The sequence below is a fragment of the Dermochelys coriacea genome, chromosome 4 (genome assembly GCF_009764565.3).
Source record: "Dermochelys coriacea isolate rDerCor1 chromosome 4, rDerCor1.pri.v4, whole genome shotgun sequence".
Taxonomy (NCBI): domain Eukaryota; kingdom Metazoa; phylum Chordata; order Testudines; family Dermochelyidae; genus Dermochelys; species Dermochelys coriacea.
This window is the reverse complement of record NC_050071.1, coordinates 87,169,588-87,194,509: the sequence shown is the minus strand read 5'-3', so window position 1 is coordinate 87,194,509 and position 24,922 is coordinate 87,169,588. Positions and strand designations below refer to the sequence as shown.

The 24,922-nt window shown below is 41.4% G+C and overlaps 1 protein-coding gene across 3 annotated transcripts; it reads left to right on the top strand.

Annotated features, from left to right (window-relative positions):
• The first annotated feature begins 59 nt into the window (after nt 1–59).
• On the top strand, nt 60–24,717 carry VPS37A (VPS37A subunit of ESCRT-I). Of its 3 annotated transcripts, XM_038400824.2 has the most exons (12): nt 60–196; nt 5,354–5,428; nt 6,655–6,769; nt 8,810–8,910; nt 9,987–10,194; nt 10,405–10,475; nt 12,965–13,092; nt 13,175–13,233; nt 13,315–13,383; nt 22,442–22,585; nt 24,007–24,087; nt 24,411–24,717. In XM_038400824.2, exons 1-11 carry the CDS (start codon nt 66–68, stop codon nt 24,085–24,087), a joined length of 1,182 nt encoding a protein of 393 aa, XP_038256752.1. In that variant the 5' UTR covers nt 60–65; the 3' UTR covers nt 24,411–24,717. The 3 variants fall into 3 exon arrangements, 2 of the variants coding, with proteins under 2 accessions (XP_038256752.1, XP_043369643.1); XR_006281054.1 differs by lacking the exon at nt 24,411–24,717 and having other exon boundaries at nt 22,442–22,959; nt 23,187–24,087; XM_043513708.1 differs by lacking the exon at nt 60–196 and having other exon boundaries at nt 5,371–5,426.
• The last annotated feature ends 205 nt before the right edge of the window (nt 24,718–24,922 follow it).

The following is a 24,922-nucleotide window of genomic DNA, read 5'->3' as shown; positions in this document are numbered from 1 at the left end:
CAGCGGCCGGGCAGAGCGGCGTTCTCCCCCTCGGGGCGGTGGGTGGCCCGGGCGCCGCGGGGAGGATGAACTGGCTGTTCCCCCTGTCCAAGGGCGGCGGCTCCTCCTCGTCCCCCGCGGCCCCGCTCCCCGCCCTCACCAGCCTCCAGCAGCAGAAGCAGCGGCAGATCGAGTCCCTGCGCAGCGCCCATTCCGCGTGAGTGACGGGCGGGGTGGGCGGGAGTCATCCCGGAGCCGCCCCCGTTATTTCCCTCCCGGGCTGCCCAGCGGGAACCTGCCTCCCCTCCTCCCTCCGGCGCTGATCCTCGTACGCGCTGCGTCCGCTTCGCTCTCCGCGGAGCCCCGGGGCAGCCCCCGCCCCAGTGTTCCTCGGCGCCGCGGGGAGCCGTTCGGTGACTGTTAGCCCCGCAGAGCCCACCTGGGACACGAGAGGCAAGCGGGGGGGCTTCCTTCTCCTGCATCGTCGTCAGGGATAGTGCTAGGCGCTGTGACCGCCGGGCAGTCTCATCTCCTTCCTTGCCTTTGCACATCTGTAAAGGGAGGACCCTCCCTCCAATTATTCCTTAAGCGGTTCTGTTAACGATGCAGAAGAGCAGCTGTGCCCTCCTTTATTTTGGCTCTTCAGGAATAAAAAGTAACCAGTTGAATGTTGTTGCTAATTCAGATGAGGTGGTGCTATCTGTTGCCTTTTTCATATCCATGCAAAAACATAACAGAAGTGACTAAAGTTGTGACATTTATAAAAGCCATAACGTGGAAGTAATTGCACTAGCACATCTGTTTATACCAATATAATTTTTTCTCTTAAACTTAGGATGCATCAGTACGAACGTTTTTTGTACAGCTATGAATGTCCTTTACACTGGTGGGTTTTGCTAGTGTAACTATCCTGGCAAAACCCTCCTACTCTAGGCAAAGTTTTACAGTGAGAAACTTAATGCTCAGTCTGCTCTTTTATCAGAGAGAAGAGTGTGAGGCATCATGGTTCGGATGTATTAGTACCTTCACAAGTACCTGGAACTAAGGGCTCTTCTGTTTAGTGGTGAAAGGTATAACAAGAATCAAAGTAAAGTGTCTCAGAGTGGGGCCAGGAGCAGAGCGCAGGGCTGGGATCCCAGACCCTGCTGCTGCGCAGGGCCAGGGGGTAGCCAGGACCCCAGACCTTGATTCTGCTACTGTGCAGAGCTGGGAGTGGGGAAGAGCAGCCAGGACCCCAGAGCCTGACCCTGCTGCTGCAGGAGGGGAGGGCAGCTGGGACCCCACAGCCCAACCCTGCCTCGCTGCAGAGCCGGCGGTGTGGGGAGAAGCCCACAGCCTGACGCTATCTCTGTGCGGGGCCGGGTAGAGGCCCGCAGCCTGGACCCCAACCTTGGTGCTGTGTGGGAGCCCGCGGCCCAGACCCTGAGCCCACCATGCAGGGCCAGGAGGCAGCTGGTGAACCAGCCTGTGACCTTTTGCACACAGCTGAGCTAGGCCACAGCTGTGTGTTAATTGGGCTGCATGTGAGCCATGGGTTGAAAACTTCTGGTCTATAAAAATCCAAAACTAGGTTTGCCTAGTTAAATTTAACTGGAAATGTGTATTTTAAACATAAGTCTTGCAGCATTGTAGCCCAGCATTGCTCAACTTGTGGCTTTAGAGCCACGTGCAGTTCTCATGGTGCATTCAGATTTGCACTGATCACGTAAGCATTACCATACTTTCAAGATGTGCAAGAGAGTGCTAAATAGATAAAGTTGTGATCCCTTCAAGAACCTGGCATGAGAAACAGAGGAGAGAACTTTTTCCTCCTCCATCAGCCGGGCAGGAATGCAGGGCAGGAGAAGAAAACCACACTCCCTTTCAAGAGCCAAGAGAGGGGAACAAAGTTAAGATTAGTAGCTGCAGAGCACCACTAAATCCTGGTACAATATCCTGATACTTCATTGTGATGCTTGAGTTGTGGTGTTACTCATATGTTGAGATACTGCTATTGTTTGTTTAAGGTTGTGCCTGCTAAGAGCTAAGCTTTTCCAAAACACTCCGTAAGGATGATCCGTGTTCTGAAGAGCTCATAGTCTGAGGACAGACAAGTAGACAGAAATTAGGGGAAAGAGAATGTGAATAAAAATAGGCAAATCGTATCCAATTCACTACCCAAAAATGTTATTAACACAGAGTTAAAGTTGGCTGGCAATACCATATACCTTTCCAGAACATCGAGTGCAGTTATACTTAAACCTCTGAAGACCAGAAAATAAAGAGATAAGGAATTCTGCATTAAAAAAGTTTCTGGGCAATGAATTTTCCTTGATTTTGAGGAAGTGGTGATAGCGAGGGCGTATGTGAGTGGGGGCGCAGAGAAGGAGGCTTCTGGGTACACCTTGCTGAGGCCAGGTCTACACTAAAAAGTTAGGTTGACTCGGCTGTGTCGCTGTGGGGTATGAACAGTCCACATCCCTGTGCAACATAGTTAAGCCAACATAAGCCCTGGTGTAGATAGCATTAGGATGACCAGAGAAACACTCCTGTTGCTGTAAACATAGCCTGACACTCTTCTACCAGCTCTGCCTTTCTCCCAGCCCTTCAGTGCCCCCAATACAGCTGGAGGGGCCATAGGGAGGAAGGAAAATAGTAACCAGTAAGGCAGCAAAGGGGGAGTGGAGTGGAGTGGAGTGGAGTGGAGAGGAGCAGAGCCCCAGACTCTGTACTCCACTTCGGGGGCTAATATAGAAGGAAGGGGCTCTGTACAACCCTCTGCAAAATAGGAGGGCTGCAGAGGTGTGAAGTAGCCCATTTGACTCATTCGGACAGTCTCAGGTGAATTGGGACCTGGAGATAAATACAACAACAGCTCTCAGAAGTGTGAACTGACTCATTCATTTAATTGGTTGTTCTCCTTCCACCTTCTGCTAAAGGTTGCCCAAGACCCTATTGTGGAATACCAGTTTTAAAGACACACTCATTATGTTTGTGAGTTTTAGAGCACTTTCAATATTGAAATCAGCTACTTATTTGGAGTGTGCTATCTGAGGAATCTCTTGACTCCAAATTTGCACCAAAAAGTCTTGGCTGATCAGTAGTAAAGATTATCTCATTATAAGAACTGTACAAATTTGATTCCTGTGACTTTTTTAGGCAGACTGTATCTGTGGAGCAAAAGAGCTCAAATTTGGACCACTAGCCCTACCCCATGAGGCAGAGAAATTTTCTAGGCAATCTGAGTAAGCATGTGGATTTTAGAACACTTGGAAAAATTGGCTGTAAAATAGTAAACTAGTCTCAAATTTAACTTTAGGAGAGCTCCTGGCCAGCATAATATATACATTACAAGTTTGTACAAGTCAGTTTGTTTCATTGTAAGCAGCTTGGTAGAGTGAAACTTTAAATGTGAACAAGACAGGAGCTTTGTGGAGTAGTTCAGGGAGGTTGTATCATGCCTAGGGAACAGTGCAGAGGAAGGCATGGAGGTGATTTTGAGAGAAGCTAACAAATGGACAGACAAGGCTGGGAGCACTGGCAGAGCAGAGGGAACAGAGGACAATGCAAAGCCTGACACAGAAGGTTTGATGTGGTGAGAAGCTTAATTTCCATGTGATAGTAGATAGAGTCCCATTGTGGGGAGTTACATAATTTAAATTGATGAGCAGTGAAGATGAGTTTTTGGTTGCACTTTATATGGACTAAAGGCATGCCAGGTGTATGTTTCTGAGGCCAACAATGAGAATGTTGCCATAGTCAACTGTCAAACACAATTTCAGAACATCTTTTACAATTACTTATTCCACAGTGAGATTCCACTTGATTAAAGTAGTGGCCCTTCAATGAGTATCACTGCTCTGTCCCCTAAAGGAAGATCTTGGAGCGTATGATTGTTTTTCCCCCAAATTTCAGACTTTTCTATTAATATCTGTGAAGGTTCTACAGGAATGACTATTTTGTCATTAAACATTTCTACATTATTTATAATCTGAACACTGAAGCACTGTTCCTGTGCCTGAGACTCTGAAAGTGAAACTGACAAGAAACAGGTCAGAGTGACTAATCAATTTACATTATAGTGGTGGTAGTGCAATTACAAAAGATGAATAACCTGCTTTTATTAGCAAACAAGATACTTTTAGCAACACAAGTAAGGCATTTTGTTTTAAATATGACTTCCAGTTTGAAAGTGTCTTTTATAGATATGTATTTCACTTTTCCCGATTAATCTGTCCCTATTAATCTGCTATGGGTTTATTGTACTAAATTTTAATAACTCTTAAAATAGACTGTAACACAACTGTGCAAGAATGACTCTTTCTATAGCTAGCTCACGTAGCTCTTGTATAGTGCTTCAACTATAGATAAAATGTGCGATATAAAATTCATCTATTATGGCAAAGCCATAGCACAGCACTTTTGACAGGCTAATAGGAAAAGTTTCACTGAATTGATGAAGTGGGTATTTAATTTATCGTAAACTAGGACAAGAAGTTCACACACTGCGAAGTTGTTGACAAAACTTTTGTCTTTCACGGGTACTTTAAAAAGCCCCTCTTCCCTGCAAAAGACAAAAGTTTTGCTGACACAAGTGGCAGTGTGAACGTGGCTTTGTCGACAGGAGCACTCTCCTGCCCACAAAGCTAATGCCACTCTCAGGGCTGGAAGGATTTTGTCGGCAAAAGTGCCGACAAAGTACCAACAAAGAGCATTTACGCACAGGTTTCAGAGTAGCAGCCGTGTTAGTCTGTATTCGCAAAAAGAAAAGGAGTACTTGTGGCACCTTGGAGACTAACAAATTTATTTGAGCATAAGCTTTCGTGAGCTACAGCTCACTTCAAATGCATCCGATGAAGTGAGCTGTAGCTCACAAAGCTTATGCTCAAATAAATGTTAGTCTCCACGGTGCCACAATTACTCCTTTTCTTTTTGCATTTACACACACTGACTTTTAGCAACAAGGCTGTGTCAACACAGCCTTGTCGTTAAAAGCTGCATTGTGTAGACAAGCCCTTAGTCTCGTTGTTTCAGCTTGCTTGGCTGCACTCTGAAACAAAGGCAACCAGGGATCTCTTCAGAGTATGAAGGTTATCTTTGCAATTAGAAGGATTAATTATGTTTTGGGGAAATGGAGATGACATTACATTTACGAAGCCTGGATTTTTCTAGTGCCTTTATGTAAACTGCCTGCAGTCATGTATCTTAACAATTCACAACCATCCTTCTCTTTTTCATTTTATCTAGGTCAGCATTCTGTGAAGATGTTAAGTAATTGCAACAATTTGTTTTCTTTCATTTTTTACAAGTATAGTAGAAAAATAAAGTAATGTCTGTAAGCTTGTGAATGTTGTATCTACTGTTAATAGGAGTCTAACAATTTTTTCCTTTATAGCATTGCCGAAATACAGAAAGATGTGGAATATAGGTTGCCATTCACCATAAACAACTTGACAATTAATATTAACATGTGAGTAGCGTGAGATCTACTTAAACACAACTTTAGGAACTTAAAATCTTGCCTCGTAAATAGTAACAATAATAAAACTTAAGGCCCCATTCCCGCAAACACTTACAGATGTGCTTATCTTTACTGTACTAGTAAATGCTCAAAGTTAAGCACACATCATATTTTCAAGCTCAGTTCTAAAGCAAGCCTACATTTTTTCAGCAGAAGCTAAGTCACATAAAATGGGAAGCAGTTTCTAAAGTTCGAATGAATTTCTAATAGAAACTTTTATTTTAATTCTCTTTATTCTCTGTACTAAAACATCAGTCATACAAGATCATTATTTCATTCATCTTTTCTACTGTAAATTAAGTTTTTTACAGTGTTTACTCTGAATTTGCATGCTATGGTCTCTGGCATCCTAGGCAGTTCTAGTTGCACATTTTTACTGCTTTAGCTTAGAGCATTTGCTCTGGTGCCTGGTCACAGAACCTAATTCTCCTGTGGTTCCCAGGGCATCGCCCTTTTCTCTCCAAGGGCTTGTCTACATGGGACATTAGTGTATGGCAAGCCAGGGTGTGACTCTATGTCACACTAGCTTGCCACATGGTAATATCCTGTGTAGACCCTGTTCCAGTGCACTAAAAGTTCCATAGTGTACTTTCACATGCTGGTGTTTGAAACAGGAGCATGTATAAATGCACTACCAAACCTTTAGTGCATTGGAGGGTCCACAATGCAAGCTGTAGAGTAACACCTTGGCTTGCTGCAGAGTGTCTCCTGTTGTAAGCAAGCCCAAAGTTTGTATATCCCAAAACACCATGGAGGTATTTAAGCCTATTCAGCTGCACTGGAGAGTACAATCTGCTCTCTCCTTTTCTCAGTCCAGTTGCCCTCCTCGGTGCCATTTAACATTCTGATAAACATTCTCTTCCTTTTATTGAAGAGACATCATGCAGTTTTTTTTCCTGCTGTCCTAAACTGATCTGATCCCAGAAAAGAAGTATTCAAAGAGGTCACCACTCGTATTACTGTCTCTTTTTTTTTTTTTTTTTTCACAAATTTAGTAACGTATACCTGAAGTAAAAATCCATCTTGTGCACCTTACTCTGTCTCCATAGTTTTTCCCGTTAGGAAGTAGGATTATCTGATATTTTTTCTTAATGCAACACACTCCTAATAAGACAAGCTTCTCATAGACAGTTAAAAATGCCAATAATAATAATAAAGTATTTTTGTGTTCACAGCTTGCTTCCTCCTCAGTTTCCTCAGGAAAAACCGGTGATCAGTGTTTTCCCACCAGTAAGACATCACTTAATGGATAAACAAGGAGTGTATGTGGCATGTCCATTAATAAGCAATGTATGTATAATTCGTAATGTCACATCCTAATGGTTATATAGCAGATTTCATATATGTAGCACTCTGACTTCTCTAGTACATCTAACAACAAATTACTAGGAATAGAAGACTTTTATGTGCTTTGTATAAAAACAGAAAAACTCACAGTATTCCTGAATAATCACTCGGAACATCTTCTATTGCACTACTAAGCTTCAGTGACTTGGAGGGTTACTGTAGGGTTTCTTAAATATGGATAGCACCATGTGTTGTGACTAAAGTCTGATTTGCAAAGACATCTTCCTGCTTTGTTGTGAAATTGTTGTAATCTAAAATTAGATTACTTTGCAATTTACTGATGCATGCAACACTAAGCAGGTCTTAAAGATGTTAGCTATCCCAGATAACACAATATTTCTTTCATTTGTTTTCTCTGCCGGGGGTGTATATGTTTATCAGAGTTGTTTTACTCCAGTTCATTTAGTAGAAAATTCTTTCTAGGAAATTCCCAGTCATTTCTGGATACTTAGAAATAACAGAGCCAATTTTGTAGTTTTGACTCTTTGAATGGCTTTTTATTTCAGATTCATGTGTTAACTTATTGAGCTTTCAGATGAGCATTAGGTCTGTTTAGTCATTTTTCTATCAAACAATTCCATATATAGACAGCCCATATCTGATAATGGAAGATGTGCATAGATTTCCAGTATCCACTCTCAGCTCAGGAGGCTTCAGCTCTTAAAGAAATGACTTATTAAAAACCCTAAGGGCTTGTTTACACACATTTTGAGTTACCACTTTAACGATCTGTTTCTGTACTGTTATACGACCTTCTAATGTGGATGCAATTATACATGAGTTATAACTCCTGTTTAGTCATTATTCATATGATATTGCTGTAATGATGCGGCCTCTGGCGGGACACAGCTGAGAGTATCAATTCAGGACAAATTGCTTAGAGCAGGGCAGTTACAGACCAAGGCTGAGTTTCCTTTACTATTAAGGCCCACCAAACCAGCCAAACAGAGAGGACTTCGGTCTTACCCCACTGGCTAACCATAAGTCATACAAGCAATCCCTTAGACACTCCAGTTTCCCAGTGTCACCACTCGTGATGGGGACAAATAGTTATGAAAACCAATACCCCAGTAAAAAAAAAAAAAAAGGTTCTCCCGATCCCAAAGGGCCAAGCCCCAGACCCAGGTCAATATATAAGTCAGATCTTACCCACTGTTGCCAGTTCTTTAGAATCTAAAGGTTTATTCATAAAAAAAAATGAGATATAGAGGAGTTAAAATTAGTTAAATGGAATCAATTACATACAGTAATGGCAAAGTTCTTGGTTCAGGCTTGTAGCAGTGATGGAATAAACTGCAAGTTCAAATCAAGTCTCTGGAGTACATCCACAGCTTGAATGGGTCATTCAGTGGCTTTGTTCAGAGCTTCAGTGTAGCAAAGTTCTTCCAGAGGTAAAAAACAGGATTGAAGACAAGATGGAGGAGATACAGCCGCTTTTTATAGTCTTCTTGCCATGTGGCCTGTGCTTCCTTTGTTCCAAAAACAAGCTATCCAGCACCTGGCATGGAAAAACTTTAGAGTTCTGTCCATAGGCATGTCCCTGCATGCCTTGCTGAGTCACAAGGTATATCTGCCTTCTCTCAATGGGTCAGTTGTATAGCTGATGGCCCTTAATGGGCTGTCAAGCAGGCTAGGCAGTGCTGATGCCAAATTGTCTGGGGTGTCACCCAGAAGCATAGCACAAGTTTGAAATACAGGCAGTATAAAGCCAATACTTGTAACTTTAAATACAAAAATGATACATGCATACAGGTGGCATAACATAACCAGCAAATCACAACCTTGTCATAGTCCCCTTACTTAATGTCTTTTGTACAAGATTTGGTGCCACTATATGACCTTGGTTGCAACAATCTATACAGTCACAGTTTATGTTGATAACGTCACAATTGCATTCAAAAGAAATCATGCACTTCTTTTTTTGTTGAGCTTCTTTGGTACTTTAGGAGTGCTAAATATAATACAGATTTTGTTCTCTACCAGTTCACAATGCACTCTGACCTTGGAAAAATTATTCAGAGTTTACTGGATGAGTTTTGGAAGAATCCTCCAGTTTTGGCTCCTAACTCAACATCATTTCCATAGTAAGTATACATAAAGGTAAAATTGAGAAATCAGGCCATTTTCAAGTGAATGCAAAACCTGGACAAGCAATTTCCAGATTAATCTTTAAGATTTTCTTAGGAAATGTATGAATGTAGCAGTATGTCAAGGAACAAACTGGAAACAATTAGTATGTAAATTAGTTGAAGGAGAGGCAAAATATCCAAAGAAGGGTTTTGTTTCAGACTGGAAATGTATAATTCAACCAATTGATTGGGATGGATCTGGCCGCTTCGGGTCAATTTTAAAATGATAAATATAGTTGGCTTTCCTGTATTAGCATGTTAATTTGACTGTAGTGCTTTTATGTTTCTGAAGATTAATGAATGTGTACCACTAGCAAAACAAGCACTTCAGGCAATGATTCCTGTAAGCAGTTGTTTTTCTGGGTGCCCCGCTGATGACCTCAGGATCTGAAATTCCCAAACTAGAAGGCAACTTTTCTTTAATTCATTTGTGAATCTGTCTAATAGATAATTAGATTAAAATATGCAAAACAGGCCCTAGGCACTATAGCCTTGTCCATACTTCAGAAATTATTGATCACAGACAAGCAATATCGTATGCAATTTTGAATTAAAAAAAAGTTAATCACTTCAGTAACTGCTTAAAAGCTTTATCTGTTACTGATGCTCTTAAGTTTTGCAGGGTGAATAAACCCTAAAAGACATTGCAACTCATTTTTTTAAGGGCTTCTTAGTGGAAATCAGGTTTAAATTGATGTTTTCACAAACTTCTGAGAAACATAAAATTTGAGATTGCATTTGCAATTGGCTCTATATCAAATCTGAGAGCATATAACTGAGACAATTGAGTTTACTACATTATGAAAAACTTTCTAAGTATTGTATAAATAGCAACATATGGTAAAGTATCTCTCACAGAATTATTTTTTTATTCTCATTTTTATTATTACTTTTAAGATAATAAATACTTGTGTACTACTTCAAAAGCTCAACAACCGTGTACCTTGCATCTGCTAGTAATTTCAGATGTATTTTTAAAATATCATAAATGAAGAGTAAACAATTAGTTGCTGATGGTAAATTTTTTTTAGTCTTTACAGTAAACCAGGTGGAATGCCTCCTTATACTCCTCAGGGTTTTCCGTTTCTTCCTCCATACCCACCACAAGAAACAAATAGATCTATAGCTTCTGTGCCAGTTGCTGAATCAGGTTACACTACAGACAAACCCGCTGCTCCATCCTATGGCTTGATCACAGACCTGCCATTACCTGTTCCAACAACAGAAGCACTATTACAGGTTTGTATGTGTAGTGAGATTTATCATTTAAGCAGTCTACACCTACATCCCTCAGAGGTAGTCCAGACATTTGAATATAAATCCTTCTCAGGGCACCTGTGTGCGGAGGCAATCATTCTTGCTATGGCAAGGGCTTTTTAGATGAGATTAGAAGGAAAAGAAAGAAATTACTATTCAAAGTTTAAATAATGCTTTTAAACTTCTATTCAGGTGGGCCAGAATGGCTTCAGTTACAAGATGCCTGATGTTCCTGATGCATTTCCAGAGCTCTCAGAATTAAGGTAAGATCTTGGAGAGAAAAGTGTTTACTTTGTGGTAATGCATATGACAATTACTGCTTGAACTGGAAAAAGTTTTTTTTTTTTTCTTGTTGCTAGATAGCCACCAAAAAGTTTCATTAGGAGAAAAGAGTACTCATATTTACCATGACTTCCTTAGTTTCTGTATATTGCTAGATATCTTTTATTAACTCATGTTTTTTTTTCTTGCTCAGGGTTTTTTAATAGGAAAATATATAGGGAACTGTAGGTAATGCTGTCTTACATTACTCTGACAAGCTATAAAAGAGTCTCTTGCTGTGTCCTTCAAACTGTTTTCCTGTGCATCACCAAGCACCCAATGAGTGTAACATCTGGGAAATGAAAGTCACAAAAAAGGCAGGAAGGCATATACTGTATTTAGGCAGCCTAGGGCAGTCGCCCATAAAAAAAGACTTCCACTTTTGTGAATATTTATAACTTATGTTGTAAATACTTGCTCTTACAATAAACATTTATCCATACTGCCATTTGGCTGATTTTGGTTTTTTAAGCTGTGGCAAGGCATTAACAGTTAGCCTTCACTGGAGAATTTCCTTCAGGCTTTTGAAACAGCCTCCGAAGCCAGATATATCTGTCTGAAAGAAATACCCTCTTCAGTTAAAATTAATCTGAGACAATGAATTTGCTTACATTCTGATGTCCTACTCTTAATAGTTGACTAAACCAAAAACTCTTTCTTTTAGAATGCAAATCAGTTGACCTTTCCTATACATTTCCAGGTTTGGCAGGATGAATAACAATTTCTTAGTGTCTCTGGAAACAGAGAATTCCTTCTTAAGGGTGTGTCAACAAGCAGTTTAGATATGAGGCTTGTAAGCACTAATAGCATATGTTTGATATATAGCAAAGGGTATTTGGTTTCTTTTTTTTTTTCTTTTTAAGAAACATTACCAGCAAGTCTGAGCCTCCCAAGATGACTAAAGAGAAATGTGGACTCAATGCATCATCTCCTAAGCTTTTCCATAGGGCTCCAGAATTTGCCAACAATGTGATGTTTCTAGTCTAATTTCTCAAATTGTGTTGCATCAGAAATAGATAACACATTCAGGAGCACATTAAGGAAGTTTTGTTCAATATCTTCATAAATGATCTGGAGGATGGTGTGGATTGCACTCTCAGCAAATTTGCGGATGATACTAAACTGGGAGGAGTGGTAGATACGCTGGAGGGGAGGGATAGGATACAGAAGGACCTAGACAAATTGGAGGATTGGGCCAAAAGAAATCTAATGAGGTTCAATAAGGATAAGTGCAGGGTCCTGCACTTAGGATGGAAGAATCCAATGCACCGCTACAGACTAGGGACCGAATGGCTCGGCAGCAGTTCTGCGGAAAAGGACCTAGGGGTGACAGTGGACGAGAAGCTGGATATGAGTCAGCAGTGTGCCCTTGTTGCCAAGAAGGCCAATGGCATTTTGGGATGTATAAGTAGGGGCATAGCGAGCAGATCGAGGGACGTGATCGTTCCCCTCTATTCGACACTGGTGAGGCCTCATCTGGAGTACTGTGTCCAGTTTTGGGCCCCACACTACAGGAAGGATGTGGATAAATTGGAAAGAGTACAACGAAGGGCAACAAAAATGATTAGGGGTCTAGAGCACATGACTTATGAGGAGAGGCTGAGGGAGCTGGGATTGTTTAGTCTGCAGAAGAGAAGAATGAGGGGGGATTTGATAGCTGCTTTCAACTACCTGAAAGGGGGTTTCAAAGAGGATGGCTCTTGACTGTTCTCAATGGTAGCAGATGACAGAACGAGGAGTAATGGTCTCAAGTTGCAATGGGGGAGGTTTAGATTGGATATTAGGAAAAACTTTTTCACTAAGAGGGTGGTGAAACACTGGAATGCGTTACCTAGGGAGGTGGTAGAATCTCCTTCCTTAGAGGTTTTTAAGGTCAGGCTCGACAAAGCCCTGGCTGGGATGATTTAACTGGGACTTGGTCCTGCTTTGAGCAGGGGGTTGGACTAGATGACCTTCTGGGGTCCCTTCCAACCCTGATATTCTATGATTCTATGATTCTAAGTAAAGATTGAAACTAAAGACACACATAGCGCTCTAACTTGCTGGCTCAGGGGTGTGAAAAACCACCCTCCCGAGTGCAGCAAGTTAGAGCACTTTAAAGCGCTAGTGTAAACAGGCTCCGAGGCTCGGAGCTAATCCCCTCGTGGAGGTGAATTACCAGGAGCGCTGGGAGAGCTGTCTCCCAGTGCTCATGTGCAACCACACTCCCACTTCAAAGCGCTGTTGTGGGAGTGCTCCCGAAGTTTCCAGTGTAGTCATGCCCTAATTCACCACCTTTCAAAGCCTGTCCACTGCAGATGGTAGAGTCCAGTGCAAGAAAAGATAAAACAACATGGCTTCTTTGCTGGAGGAAAAGACATCCCAAATAAGTTGCTAGCTTTCATTTTTGATTGGCTTTTTTGCTGTATATGCTTTTTTTTTTTAAATCCAGTATACCACAGTTGACAGATATGAATGAGCAAGAGGATATTTTGCTGAAACAGTTTGTGAATCTGCCACAGCTGAAGCAAATCATAGTGGATAAAGATCACTTAGTGAAAAGCATTGAAGAGTTAGCAAGTAAGACTTCAACATATTCAAAATATGGGTGTGTTTTCAGAACCATAGTCTCTTAAAATTAAACAGCTTATTTATTTTACAGAAAAAAATTTACTGTTGGAACCCAGTCTAGAGGCGAAAAGGCAAACAGTGCTCGATAAAGTAAGTGAATGAAAATAAATTTTCTGGAAAAGAAATAGCTGAAGTGTTCGTTGTATTTAAGAAATATTTTTCCCCCCCCAGTATGAACATCTTACTCAGATGAAAGCCACCTTTGAAAAGAAGATGCAAAGGCAGCATGAGCTTAGTGAGGTATAACTTTTTTTTAATATCATGTTGACTTTTGAATAACATACTGCAAACTATGGACAAAAGTATAATAAAAATTGTAAAGAATATTATTCTGGCCAGATTCTGCTTTTATGTCAGCGTGCATGGCTCCCATGATTTGAGTAAAGTGGAGCTATGTAATATTTCTGCGACAGTCAATTCTTAGGTGTAAAGTTAGCTTAAAAACAAAACAGAAGGTGGTAGTACAACCAAAATGCTATTTCACATTCAGTGGTACAGTAGCAAAAAATCTGTCAGATGCTGAGTGATAATGCCATTAGAATTGTTCCTGACAAATTTGGTCAAAGGCAGGTGTTGGGGAGAGAGATTGACCCCCCCCCCAAAAATCCATTAACTAAACCAGTTAGCAGGATGATTTAATCAAACTCTGTTATGATGGGAGGAGTTTTAACAGATGAGGTAATAAAATCAAGAACACAGTTAAAACCTGGTTAAGAGTTCTAGGCCAGACACTATAAACTTATTTCAGGGGAAAGAACACCAGGGCTGAAGTCCAGCTTCGTTCTCCACATTATATGTATAAAAGTACCAACTATAAGTGAATCATTCTCATGTAATAATATCAGTATCACAGTTTAACAAGAAGAAAAGGAGTACTTGTGGCACCTTAGAGACTAACAAATTTATTAGAGCATAAGCTTTCGTGAGCTACAGCTCACTTCATCGGATGCATTTGGTGGAAAAAACAGAGGAGAGATTTATATACACACGCACAGAGAACATGAAACAATGGGTTTATCATACACACTGTAAGGAGAGTGATCACTTAAGATAAGCCATCACCAACAGCGGGGGGGAAAGGAGGAAAACCTTTCATGGTGACAAGCAGGTAGGCTAATTCCAGCAGTTAACAAGAATATCAGAGGAACAGTGGGGGGTGGGGTGGGAGGGAGAAATACCATGGGGAAATAGTTTTACTTTATGTAATGACTCATCCATTCCCAGTCTCTATTCAAGCCTAAATTAATTGTATCCAGTTTGCAAATTAATTCCAATTCAGCAGTCTCTCGTTGGAGTCTGTTTTTGAAGCTTTTTTGTTGAAGTATAGCCACTCTTAGGTCTGTGATCGAGTGACCAGAGAGATTGAAGTGTTCTCCAACTGGTTTTTGAATGTTATAATTCTTGACATCTGATTTGTGTCCATTCATTCTTTTACGTAGAGACTGTCCAGTTTGGCCAATGTACATGGCAGAGGGGCATTGCTGGCACATGATGGCATATATCACATTGGTAGATGCGCAGGTGAACGAGCCTCTGATAGTGTGGCTGATGTGATTAGGCCCTATGATGGTATCCCCTGAATAGATATGTGGACAGAGTTGGCAACGGGCTTTGTTGCAAGGATAGGTTCCTGGTTAGTGGTTCTGTTGTGTGGTGTGTGGTTGCTGGTGAGTATTTGCTTCAGATTGGGGGGCTGTCTGTAAGCAAGGACTGGTCTGTCTCCCAAGATCTGAGAGAGCGATGGCTCGTCCTTCAGGATAGGTTGTAGATCCTTGATGATGCGTTGGAGAGGTTTTAGTTGGGGGCTGAAGGTGATGGCTAGTGGCGTTCTGTTGTTTTCTTTGTTGGGCCTGTCCTGTAGTAGGTGACTTCTGGGTACTCTTCTGGCTCTGTCAATCTGTTTCTTCACTTCAGCAGGTGGGTATTGTAGTTGTAGGAATGCATGATAGAGATCTTGTAGGTGTTTGTCTCTGTCTGAGGGGTTGGAGCAAATGCGGTTATATCGTAGCGCTTGGCTGTAGACAATGGATCGAGTGGTATGATCTGGATGAAAGCTAGAGGCATGTAGGTAGGAATAGCGGTCAGTAGGTTTCCGATATAGGGTGGTGTTTATGTGACCATCGCTTATTAGCACCGTAGTGTCCAGGAAGTGGATCTCTTGTGTGGACTGGTCCAGGCTGAGGTTGATGGTGGGATGGAAATTGTTGAAATCATGGTGGAATTCCTCAAGAGCTTCTTTTCCATGGGTCCAGATGATGAAGATGTCATCAATGTAGCGCAAGTAGAGTAGGGGCATTAGGGGACGAGAGCTGAGGAAGCGTTGTTCTAAGTCAGCCATAAAAATGTTGGCATACTGTGGGGCCATGCGGGTACCCATCGCAGTGCCGCTGATTTGAAGGTATACATTGTCACCAAATGTGAAATAGTTATGGGTCAGGACAAAGTCACAAAGTTCTGCCACCAGGTTAGCCGTGACAGTATCGGGGATACTGTTCCTGACGGCTTGTAGTCCATCTTTGTGTGGAATGTTGGTGTAGAGGGCTTCTACATCCATAGTGGCTAGGATGGTGTTTTTAGGAAGATCACCAATGGACTGTAGTTTCCTCAGGAAATCGGTGGTGTCTCGAAGATAGCTGGGAGTGCTGGTAACGAAGGGCCTGAGGAGGGAGTCTACATAGCCAGACAATCCTGCTGTCAGGGTGCCAATGCCTGAGATGATGGGGCGTCCAGGATTTCCAGGTTTATGGATCTTGGGTAGCAGATAGAATACCCCAGGTCGGGGCTCCAGGGGTGTGTCTGTGCGGATTTGTTCTTGTGCTTTTTCAGGGAGTTTCTTGAGCAAATGTTGTAGTTTCTTTTGGTAACTCTCAGTGGGATCAGAGGGTAATGGCTTGTAGAAAGTGGTGTTGGAGAGCTGCCTAGTAGCCTCTTGTTCATACTCCGACCTATTCATGATGACGACAGCACCTCCTTTGTCAGCCTTTTTGATTATGATGTCAGTGCCATCCACGGCCTCAGAAACAACTCTGTGTTCTGCATGGCTGAGGTTATGGGGTAAGCGATGCTGCTTTTCCACAATTTCAGCTTGTGCACGTCGGCGGAAGCAGTCTATGTAGAAATCCAGGCTGCTGTTTCGACCTTCAGGAGGAGTCCACCCAGAATCCTTCTTTTTGTAGTGTTGGCAGGAAGGTCTCTGTGGGTTAATATGTTGGTCAGAGGTGTGTTGGAAATATTCCTTGAGTCTGAGACGTCGAAAATAGGATTCTAGGTCACCACAGAACTGTATCATGTTCGTGGGGGTGGAGGGGCAAAAGGAGAGGCCCCGAGATAGGACAGATTCTTCTGCTGGGCTAAGAGTATAGTTGGATAGATTAACAATATTGCTGGGTGGGTTACGGGAACCATTGTTGTGGCCCCTTGTGGCATATAGTAGTTTAGATAGCTTAGTGTCCTTTTTCTTTTGTAGAGAATCAAAGTGTGTTTTGTAAATGGCTTGTCTAGTTTTTGTAAAGTCCAGCCACGAGGAAGTTTGTGTGGAAGGTGGGTTCTTTATGATAGTATCCAGTTTTGAGAGCTCATTCTTAATCTTTCCCTGTTTGCTGTAGAGGATGTTGATCAGGTGGTTCCGCAGTTTCCTTGAGAGTGTGTGGCACAAGCTGTCAGCATAGTCTGTGTGGTATGTAGATTGTAATGGATTTTTTACCTTCAGTCCTTTCGGTATGATGTCCATCTGTTTGCATTTGGAGAGGAAGATGATGTCTGTCTGTATCTAGGCGAGTTTTTTCATGAAGTTGACAGATTTCCACTCTATACGGCTAAATTCAGTGCCTTGCATAATCACAGGTTTCAGAGTAGCAGCCGTGTTAGTCTGTATTCGCAAAAAGAAAAGGAGTACTTGTGGCACCTTAGAGACTAACGAATTTATTAGAGCATAAGCTTTCGTGAGCTACAGCTCACTTCATCGGATGCATTTGGTGGAAAAAACAGAGGAGAGATTTATATACACACGCACAGAGAACATGAAACAATGGGTTTATCATACACACTGTAAGGAGAGTGATCACTTAAGATAAGCCATCACCAACAGCAGGGGGGGGAAAGGAGGAAAACCTTTCATGGTGACAAGCAGGTAGGCTAATTCCAGCAGTTAACAAGAATATCAGAGGAACAGTGGGGGGTGGGGTGGGAGGGAGAAATACCATGGGGAAATAGTTTTACTTTGTGTAATGACTCATCCATTCCCAGTCTCTATTCAAGCCTAAATTAATTGTATCCAGTTTGCAAATTAATTCCAATTCAGCAGTCTCTCGTTGGAGTCTGTTTTTGAAGCTTTTTTGTTGAAGGATAGCCACTCTTAGGTCTGTGATCGAGTGACCAGAGAGATTGAAGTGTTCTCCAACTGGTTTTTGAATGTTATAATTCTTGACATCTGATTTGTGTCCATTCATTCTTTTACGTAGAGACGTAGGCCAATGTACATGGCAGAGGGGCATTGCTGGCACATGATGGCATATATCACATTGGTAGATGCGGAGGTGAACGAGCCTCTGATAGTGTGGCTGATGTGATTAGGCATTGGTGACAATGTATACCTTCAAATCAGCGGCACTGCGATGGGTACCCGCATGGCCCCACAGTATGCCAACATTTTTATGGCTGACTTAGAACAACGCTTCCTCAGCTCTCGTCCCCTAATGCCCCTACTCTGCTTGCGCTACATTGATGACATCTTCATCATCTGGACCCATGGAAAAGAAGCTCTTGAGGAATTCCACCATGATTTCAACAATTTCCATCCCACCATCAACCTCAGCCTGGACCAGTCCACACAAGAGATCCACTTCCTGGACACTACGGTGCTAATAAGCGATGGTCACATAAACACCACCCTATATCGGAAACCTACTGACCGCTATTCCTACCTACATGCCTCTAGCTTTCATCCAGATCATACCACTCGATCCATTGTCTACAGCCAAGCGCTACGATATAACCGCATTTGCTCCAACCCCTCAGACAGAGACAAACACCTACAAGATCTCTATCATGCATTCCTACAACTACAATACCCACCTGCTGAAGTGAAGAAACAGATTGACAGAGCCAGAAGAGTACCCAGAAGTCACCTACTACAGGACAGGCCCAACAAAGAAAACAACAGAACGCCACTAGCCATCACCTTCAGCCCCCAACTAAAACCTCTCCAACGCATCATCAAGGATCTACAACCTATCCTGAAGGACGAGCCATCGCTCTCTCAGATCTTGGGAGACAGACCAGTCCTTGCTTACAGACAGCCCCCCAATCTGAAGCAAATACTCACCAGCAACCACACACCACACAACAGAACCACTAACCAGGAACCTATCCTTGCAACAAAGCCCGTTGCCAACTCTGTCCACATATCTATTCAGGGGATACCATCATAGGGCCTAATCACATCAGCCACACTATCAGAGGCTCGTTCACCTGCGCATCTACCAATGTGATATATGCCATCATGTGCCAGCAATGCCCCTCTGCCATGTACATTGGCCAAACTGGACAGTCTCTACGTAAAAGAATGAATGGACACAAATCAGATGTCAAGAATTATAACATTCAAAAACCAGTTGGAGAACACTTCAATCTCTCTGGTCACTCGATCACAGACCTAAGAGTGGCTATACTTCAACAAAAAAGCTTCAAAAACAGAGTCCAACGAGAGACTGCTGAATTGGAATTAATTTGCAAACTGGATACAATTAACTTAGGCTTGAATAGAGACTGGGAATGGATGAGTCATTACACAAAGTAAAACTATTTCCCCATGGTATTTCTCCCTCCCACCCCACCCCCCACTGTTCCTCTGATATTCTTGTTAACTGCTGGAATTAGCCTACCTTGCTTGTCACCATGAAAGATTTTCCTCCTTCCCCCCCCTGCTGTTGGTGATGGCTTATCTTAAGTGATCACTCTCCTTACAGTGTGTATGATAAACCCATTGTTTCATGTTCTCTGTGCGTGTGTATATAAATCTCTCCTCTGTTTTTTCCACCAAATGCATCCGATGAAGTGAGCTGTAGCTCACGAAAGCTTATGCTCTAATAAATTTGTTAGTCTCTAAGGTGCCACAAGTACTCCTTTTCTTTTTGCGAATACAGACTAACACGGCTGCTACTCTGAAACCTGAGTTTAACAAGACTTGACTGTTTTCAAGTGCAGCTAAAGTGTGTTATACTGGCCTCATCTCTATTTTTGTAATTGACTTTGAGCCTAGGTGGATAAAGAAAAGGTGAAAGGAAGTGGTTAGCTTAAAAGTTGGTTTTGAGCTGGCATAAAACTTTTCCTCTTTGTCAAATTGGTGTTTCTTCAGGAAAAATACCAGTATGTTCAGCTTAAATTTCTTTGTCTTGATGCATTCAGTTCTTTGTTTCACATAGATACCAATTTATAGATACAAGCATGTTGTTGGGACTAGGAGAATAAACTTTTTTGAACAGGATTCCTCCTAGAAAAAGTAAACTAAATTGTTTAGTCAGTTGTATTCCAAAGTTATCTGAAAGCCATGATTATAAAGATTTTGTACTTTCACCTGGCTCCACTTACTCAGGTTCGTGACCAGTCCTTAAGTTTCTGGTGTGAACTTCAAATGTGAAGCCTATTGATTACTTTTTATATTTTGCTTTAGAGCATCTTTTAATAATGACTTCTAGAAACATTGATCTCAAAGGCCTTGGGGACCCTGCAGTCAGATCTGTGAGGGTGGGCTTTAACAACCACACACAGCATCACTGAAATCAGTGGAGCTCTGCACAGGTGTAAGGGTAAGTCAGCCCAAATCAGCTATTCTTGTCTTCATTCTGTGTTCCCGTCTAGATATTTTTTTTAATCAATTTAAACATTCACTGATTCCTGTAGGTGGCAAATTTCTAAGTTGCTTAGCAGTCTTAATTTTAAGATACTACAGTAATGTTCTCTCCCACACCCATTAAGCTGTTTTCATGCATTCCTTTATCTACCTTGTGTAATACACCGGACACTCGCGCGTCTGTATAACGCAAATTCAGATATAATGCGGTCGCAGCCACGGATCCCAAATTTAAGTACGGTACAATTGTTTTGAGCATAGACCTAATAAATCGACCACTGAGCGCTCTCCTGTCGACTCTAGTACGCCACCAGAACGAGGAGCACAAACGCAGTCGATGGGAGAGCATCAGCTAGTTACGTAGCTGAAGTTGCGTATCTTAGATTGACCCTGTGCGGTAGTGTAGACAAGCCCTAAGATGATTGCTGTAGGCATAGAACACCATACCAATGTAACGTAATAAAAATGTACAGGTACAGTACTGTATTTATCTTTAGGAAAATGTCAAAATGTTGGGCGAAAGGAAGGCTTACTCGGTGCAGGAGAAATTGGATGCTATCGAACAACTTAGAAATTGCGAAACCCAGGCAAAGATTAACCACGATTTTGGCATTAACGAGTCTACCTTTCGTGGATGGCTAAAGAATGCTGACAAGATCGGAACTTACATTCATAACCTGGATGAAGAGCATGGCCTTCAAAGAAAACGAGCCCGTTTAGTGAATGATGCCGATCTTGATTCTGCATGTACCCGTGGTTTGTGCAAGAACAGCAGAAAGGCATTCCGATCTCTGGTCTGCTTATAGCCATACAAGCACAAAAATTTGACCAGGAACTTAATGACGAATTCAGCAATTTTAAGGCGAGTTCGGGTTGGCTGTGGTGATTTCAGAAGACACAGAATCCCTGATTGCAGTTTCGGGAGAAAAACGCTCTGCTGACAACAACGCGCAATCATACCCTGCGAAGCTGAGGGAAATTTTACAGGCAGAGGGTTACTCAGAGGAACAGGTTTACAATGCAGATGAACCAGAAATTTATTATAAAATGTTGGCCAATAAAACCCTGGCTGTCAGAAAAGATGAATATAAGAAAGAAGGATATTAACGGGCAAAAGATCGCCTTACTTTGTTTTGTGTGAATGCAACAGGCAAGCATAAATTAAAACCATTGTGCATTGGAAAGTCTCGCATGCCTTGGTGCTTTCATCACGTAAATGTGAATTGCCTGCCGTTTTCTTACAAGAACTCCAAAAATTCCTGGATGAGGAGAGATTTTTGAACAATGGTTCTTCACCGAATTTGTCCCTTGTGTGTGAAAGCATTTGCGGGCAAAACACTTAGAAGAAAAGGCAGTTCTTTTGCTAGACAACTGTCCAGCGCATCCTCCAGCCGAAAGACTCAGAACCCCTGGCGGTAAAATATGGGTTGAATACTTACCTAAAACACGACTTCCAAAATCCAGCCACTTGATCAAGGTGTTATTGCCATTTTTAAGCAGCACTAGCGACGGAACTTGGTACGACAAATGATAGAAAGCAAGTTGTCTGTCACCGATTTCCTGAAGAAGTTGACTATAAAAGACTTCTTTTACGTTGGTAGCGATTCCTGGAATTTATTACGTGCTGAAACGATAAACCGCTGTTGGATGGTGGAATTGAGTGTCGTTTGGCCACCTGCTCCTGGAAGAAAATGAAGAAAGCAGATCAGTCTGACGAGGAATTTGACTTCGAGGGATTTACAGAGGAGGAAGTTGGAAGAACAGACATGGAGTGGATGCAGGAGCTGTGCCAGCAACTGTCCGGGCTCGGGGGAGGTGTTCTGCCACAAAATATCGAGTCCTGGATAAAAGGCGACAATGAAGCAGAAGAATTTTGTCCCGTTGCTGAAAGTCTAATGGATGACCAGATTCTTCAGGCTGTACGACCAAACATCATTCCAGAAGCTGAAGAATTGGCCTTTGCAGTGGAAGAAGAAGAGGAAGATGAAGTGAACATCATTCCAACATCAGCTGCGACTGTAGCTGGCTTAGAGACTGCTTTGAGATGGTTTGAGACGCAAGACGTTGAGCCTATAAAAATTATGCAGCTACGTAGTCTTTTGCAGTTTGCTAAGCGGAAGTAGCACAGCAGCAAGAAGCAAAAGCAACTGACCGACTCTTTTAAGAAAAACTAGACTAGTTTATTGTAATGTCTACTTTAGATCTCTAATAAAGCAACACTTTTTTTCTCATTCATTGTTTCCTTCAAGTTGGAGATTATTTTCTAAGGTTTTCTATACTTTATGGATGTGACATTTACTGTATAAAGTAATTTCATTTTAACGTGGTCCCCGCTATAACGCAGTACTTGGCATGGATCCCAAATCCTGCGTTTTAGCGACGGTCTGGTGTATAAACCTGGTTTTCTGTGATTATTTAACATTATCAGGAAACTTTTTTTTTCCTCAGAGTTGCAGTCCCAGTGCTTTGCAGGCCAGACTGAAAGTAGCTGCTCATGAAGCCGAAGAGGAGTCTGACACTATTGCAGAAGATTTCTTGGAAGGAAAAATGGAAATTGATGACTTTCTTAGTAACTTCATGGAAAAGAGAACAGTATGTAATATACTCTTGAGCTAAAATGAATTGTACAAGTGGTGTGTATGAAACCAGTACTTGAGTTATCACTTTTAAGAGTGGAGCAATTCTGTGATTCAGAATGCTGGATTCTGTGACCTGCTGCACACTTCTTAAAGTCTTAACTAATTTATTCTGATTCTTCCAAGATGGCAACATATCTTATTATACGGCTTGTCCGTAACATTAGAAATGGTTTGTAGTCTTGTAAATTCATTCTCACGTACTTTTAGGTTATTTTTGTATGTGCCTTCTATATACTCCTCTTTATTATGCCCAGTTCCCCTAATCTTAGAAGGTGCTTTGTTTCAGAGACTTGCATCTCTTGTGATTTTGCCACACTCACATAGCAGGTTTCAGAGTAGCAGCCGTGTTAATCTGTATTCGCAAAAAGAAAAGGAGTACTTTTGGCACCTTAGAGACTAACAAATTTATTTGAGCATAAGCTTTCATGAGCTACAGCTCACTTCATCGGAATGCATCCGATGAAGTGAGCTATAGCTCACAAAAGCTTATGCTCAAATAAATTTTAGTCTCTAAGGTGCCACAAGTACTCCTTTTCTTTTTACTCACATAGCAGTGACCCCGTAACTTTCTTTGCTCTATGTATATTTTTTTGTGTGCTAAACTGTAAAAGGGAGAGTGTGCACTGATTTTTTTGTCAGTGAGACATAATATTGTTACAAGGTGGACAAAAAACGCGTATGAGTGCTGAAATGTAATCTTCCATCCCATTTTTTGAGCAAGAGCAATGAGATGTATCTTTGAGTGTACGTTTTGAGTGAGTCAGGTAATACTTAGTCCTGACTCAGTGTAGGGGACTGGACTAGTTTATTTAGCTCCCTTCCAGTACTACATTTCTGTGATTTCTCCCACATATAGTATTGTCCTTCCATTTTTGCAGAGAAATAAGGAAGAAAACCAGTTGGGCAGTTTTAAGAGGGGGAAGGAAGAGACTGGATCTGTAGAATTCTGCTATGTTAAGAGTCTCAACCTCATCACTTTTAAATTTCCTTAACCCTTTAAGGATGAAATAATAGAGAATAATTAAAATTGATAGTCTTAAAATATGGTTCATGATCACTGCACATGCTCTTCGTCTCTGTCCTTGTTTCCTATAGATAAATCATAGTAAACTTATCTAATGAAACTGTAAATCTTTTCCTAATTACTTTTCTACATAAGCAACTGCTTCAGGAGTGTTCTTGCAAATATGCGTGAATTTTAGTGGAATTGCTGGTAGGGAAGTGGTTCCCAGGTCAGTCTCTCTTTTAAGATTCCATGAAATAGGCAACTTTTGAACTAAAAAAGAAATAGGGATTGGGTGTGTAGAATACAAAAATGAAACAAAGCCGGTTATTCTTTTCAGAGCTAACTGGTCCACTTTGTTTGTGTTTTAGATTTGCCACTGTAGAAGAGCCAAAGAGGAGAAACTTCAACAGGCAATAACAATGCACAGCCAATTTCATGCTCCATTATAGGTAAACTGCTACATGAAGACAAACTTCCACACACTTTGCATTACCTTTATAGCACTTGCTCTATATTTACTAACTGCAAACTGTCATGTTAAAATTATTGGTATTTCCCATAACATTTCTTGATGTAGATCAACTTCAAGTCAAAATTCCTTGCGTGTCTGTTTCTATACAAAGGAAGGAAATAGTTGGTATCTTCAAAAAGTGTGGGTTGGGGAGAACATCTACTTTCCGAAATATGTATCTGTAACTGGGGGGAGGGAAGGAGCTGCAAAATAGCTTTTCAGGGTTAAGCTGTCTAATTATAGAAACTTCTGTCTTCATAGACTTTCCTGCAAACAAGACCTGCCAAGAGAAGAGTGAACAAACCCAACAAAGCACATTTTCTAACACCTATTTGCAAATAAGCATTTCATCGTAAATGGTTGTATTTATAGAACAGATTGTATACAGTGCTGGGATTGTTTTGTACAAATTAGAATGACACTTTATATTCTCATTTTATTCAAGAAATCCTTCGATTGCAATCTTTGCACTAATATTTCTTGTATTTATTGTTGATAGTCCTTACCATATTTAAGTTCCTGCTGCTACCCTGCCCATTCTTTAGTGATTAAATATCTAAACATGTAACTTCAGCTAGCTTTGTACATTTTATAAAACATAATTCATATCTTTTGTATTTTGAATTTAAAACATTTGCTTGGGTTATTTTATGAAGACTCTTGAGGATGGTGAACTTTGTGGGGAGGAGATTGGTAATGCTTTTTATAATTGTCAGTGAAATATCAGACTTCCCTTCCTCAATGCCAAAAATGTTCAATGCCAGTTTATTTTT

Bases quoted from the DNA above. Each gene is read 5' to 3' on its own strand.
- VPS37A (XM_038400824.2), top strand. From the start codon at position 66: ATGAACTGGCTGTTCCCCCTGTCCAAGGGCGGCGGCTCCTCCTCGTCC. The intron at 13,093-13,174 runs GTAAGACTTCAA...TTTATTTTACAG, and splicing joins AAGCATTGAAGAGTTAGCAA to AAAAAAATTTACTGTTGGAA. The intron at 13,384-22,441 runs GTATAACTTTTT...TTTTTTCCTCAG, and splicing joins GGCAGCATGAGCTTAGTGAG to AGTTGCAGTCCCAGTGCTTT.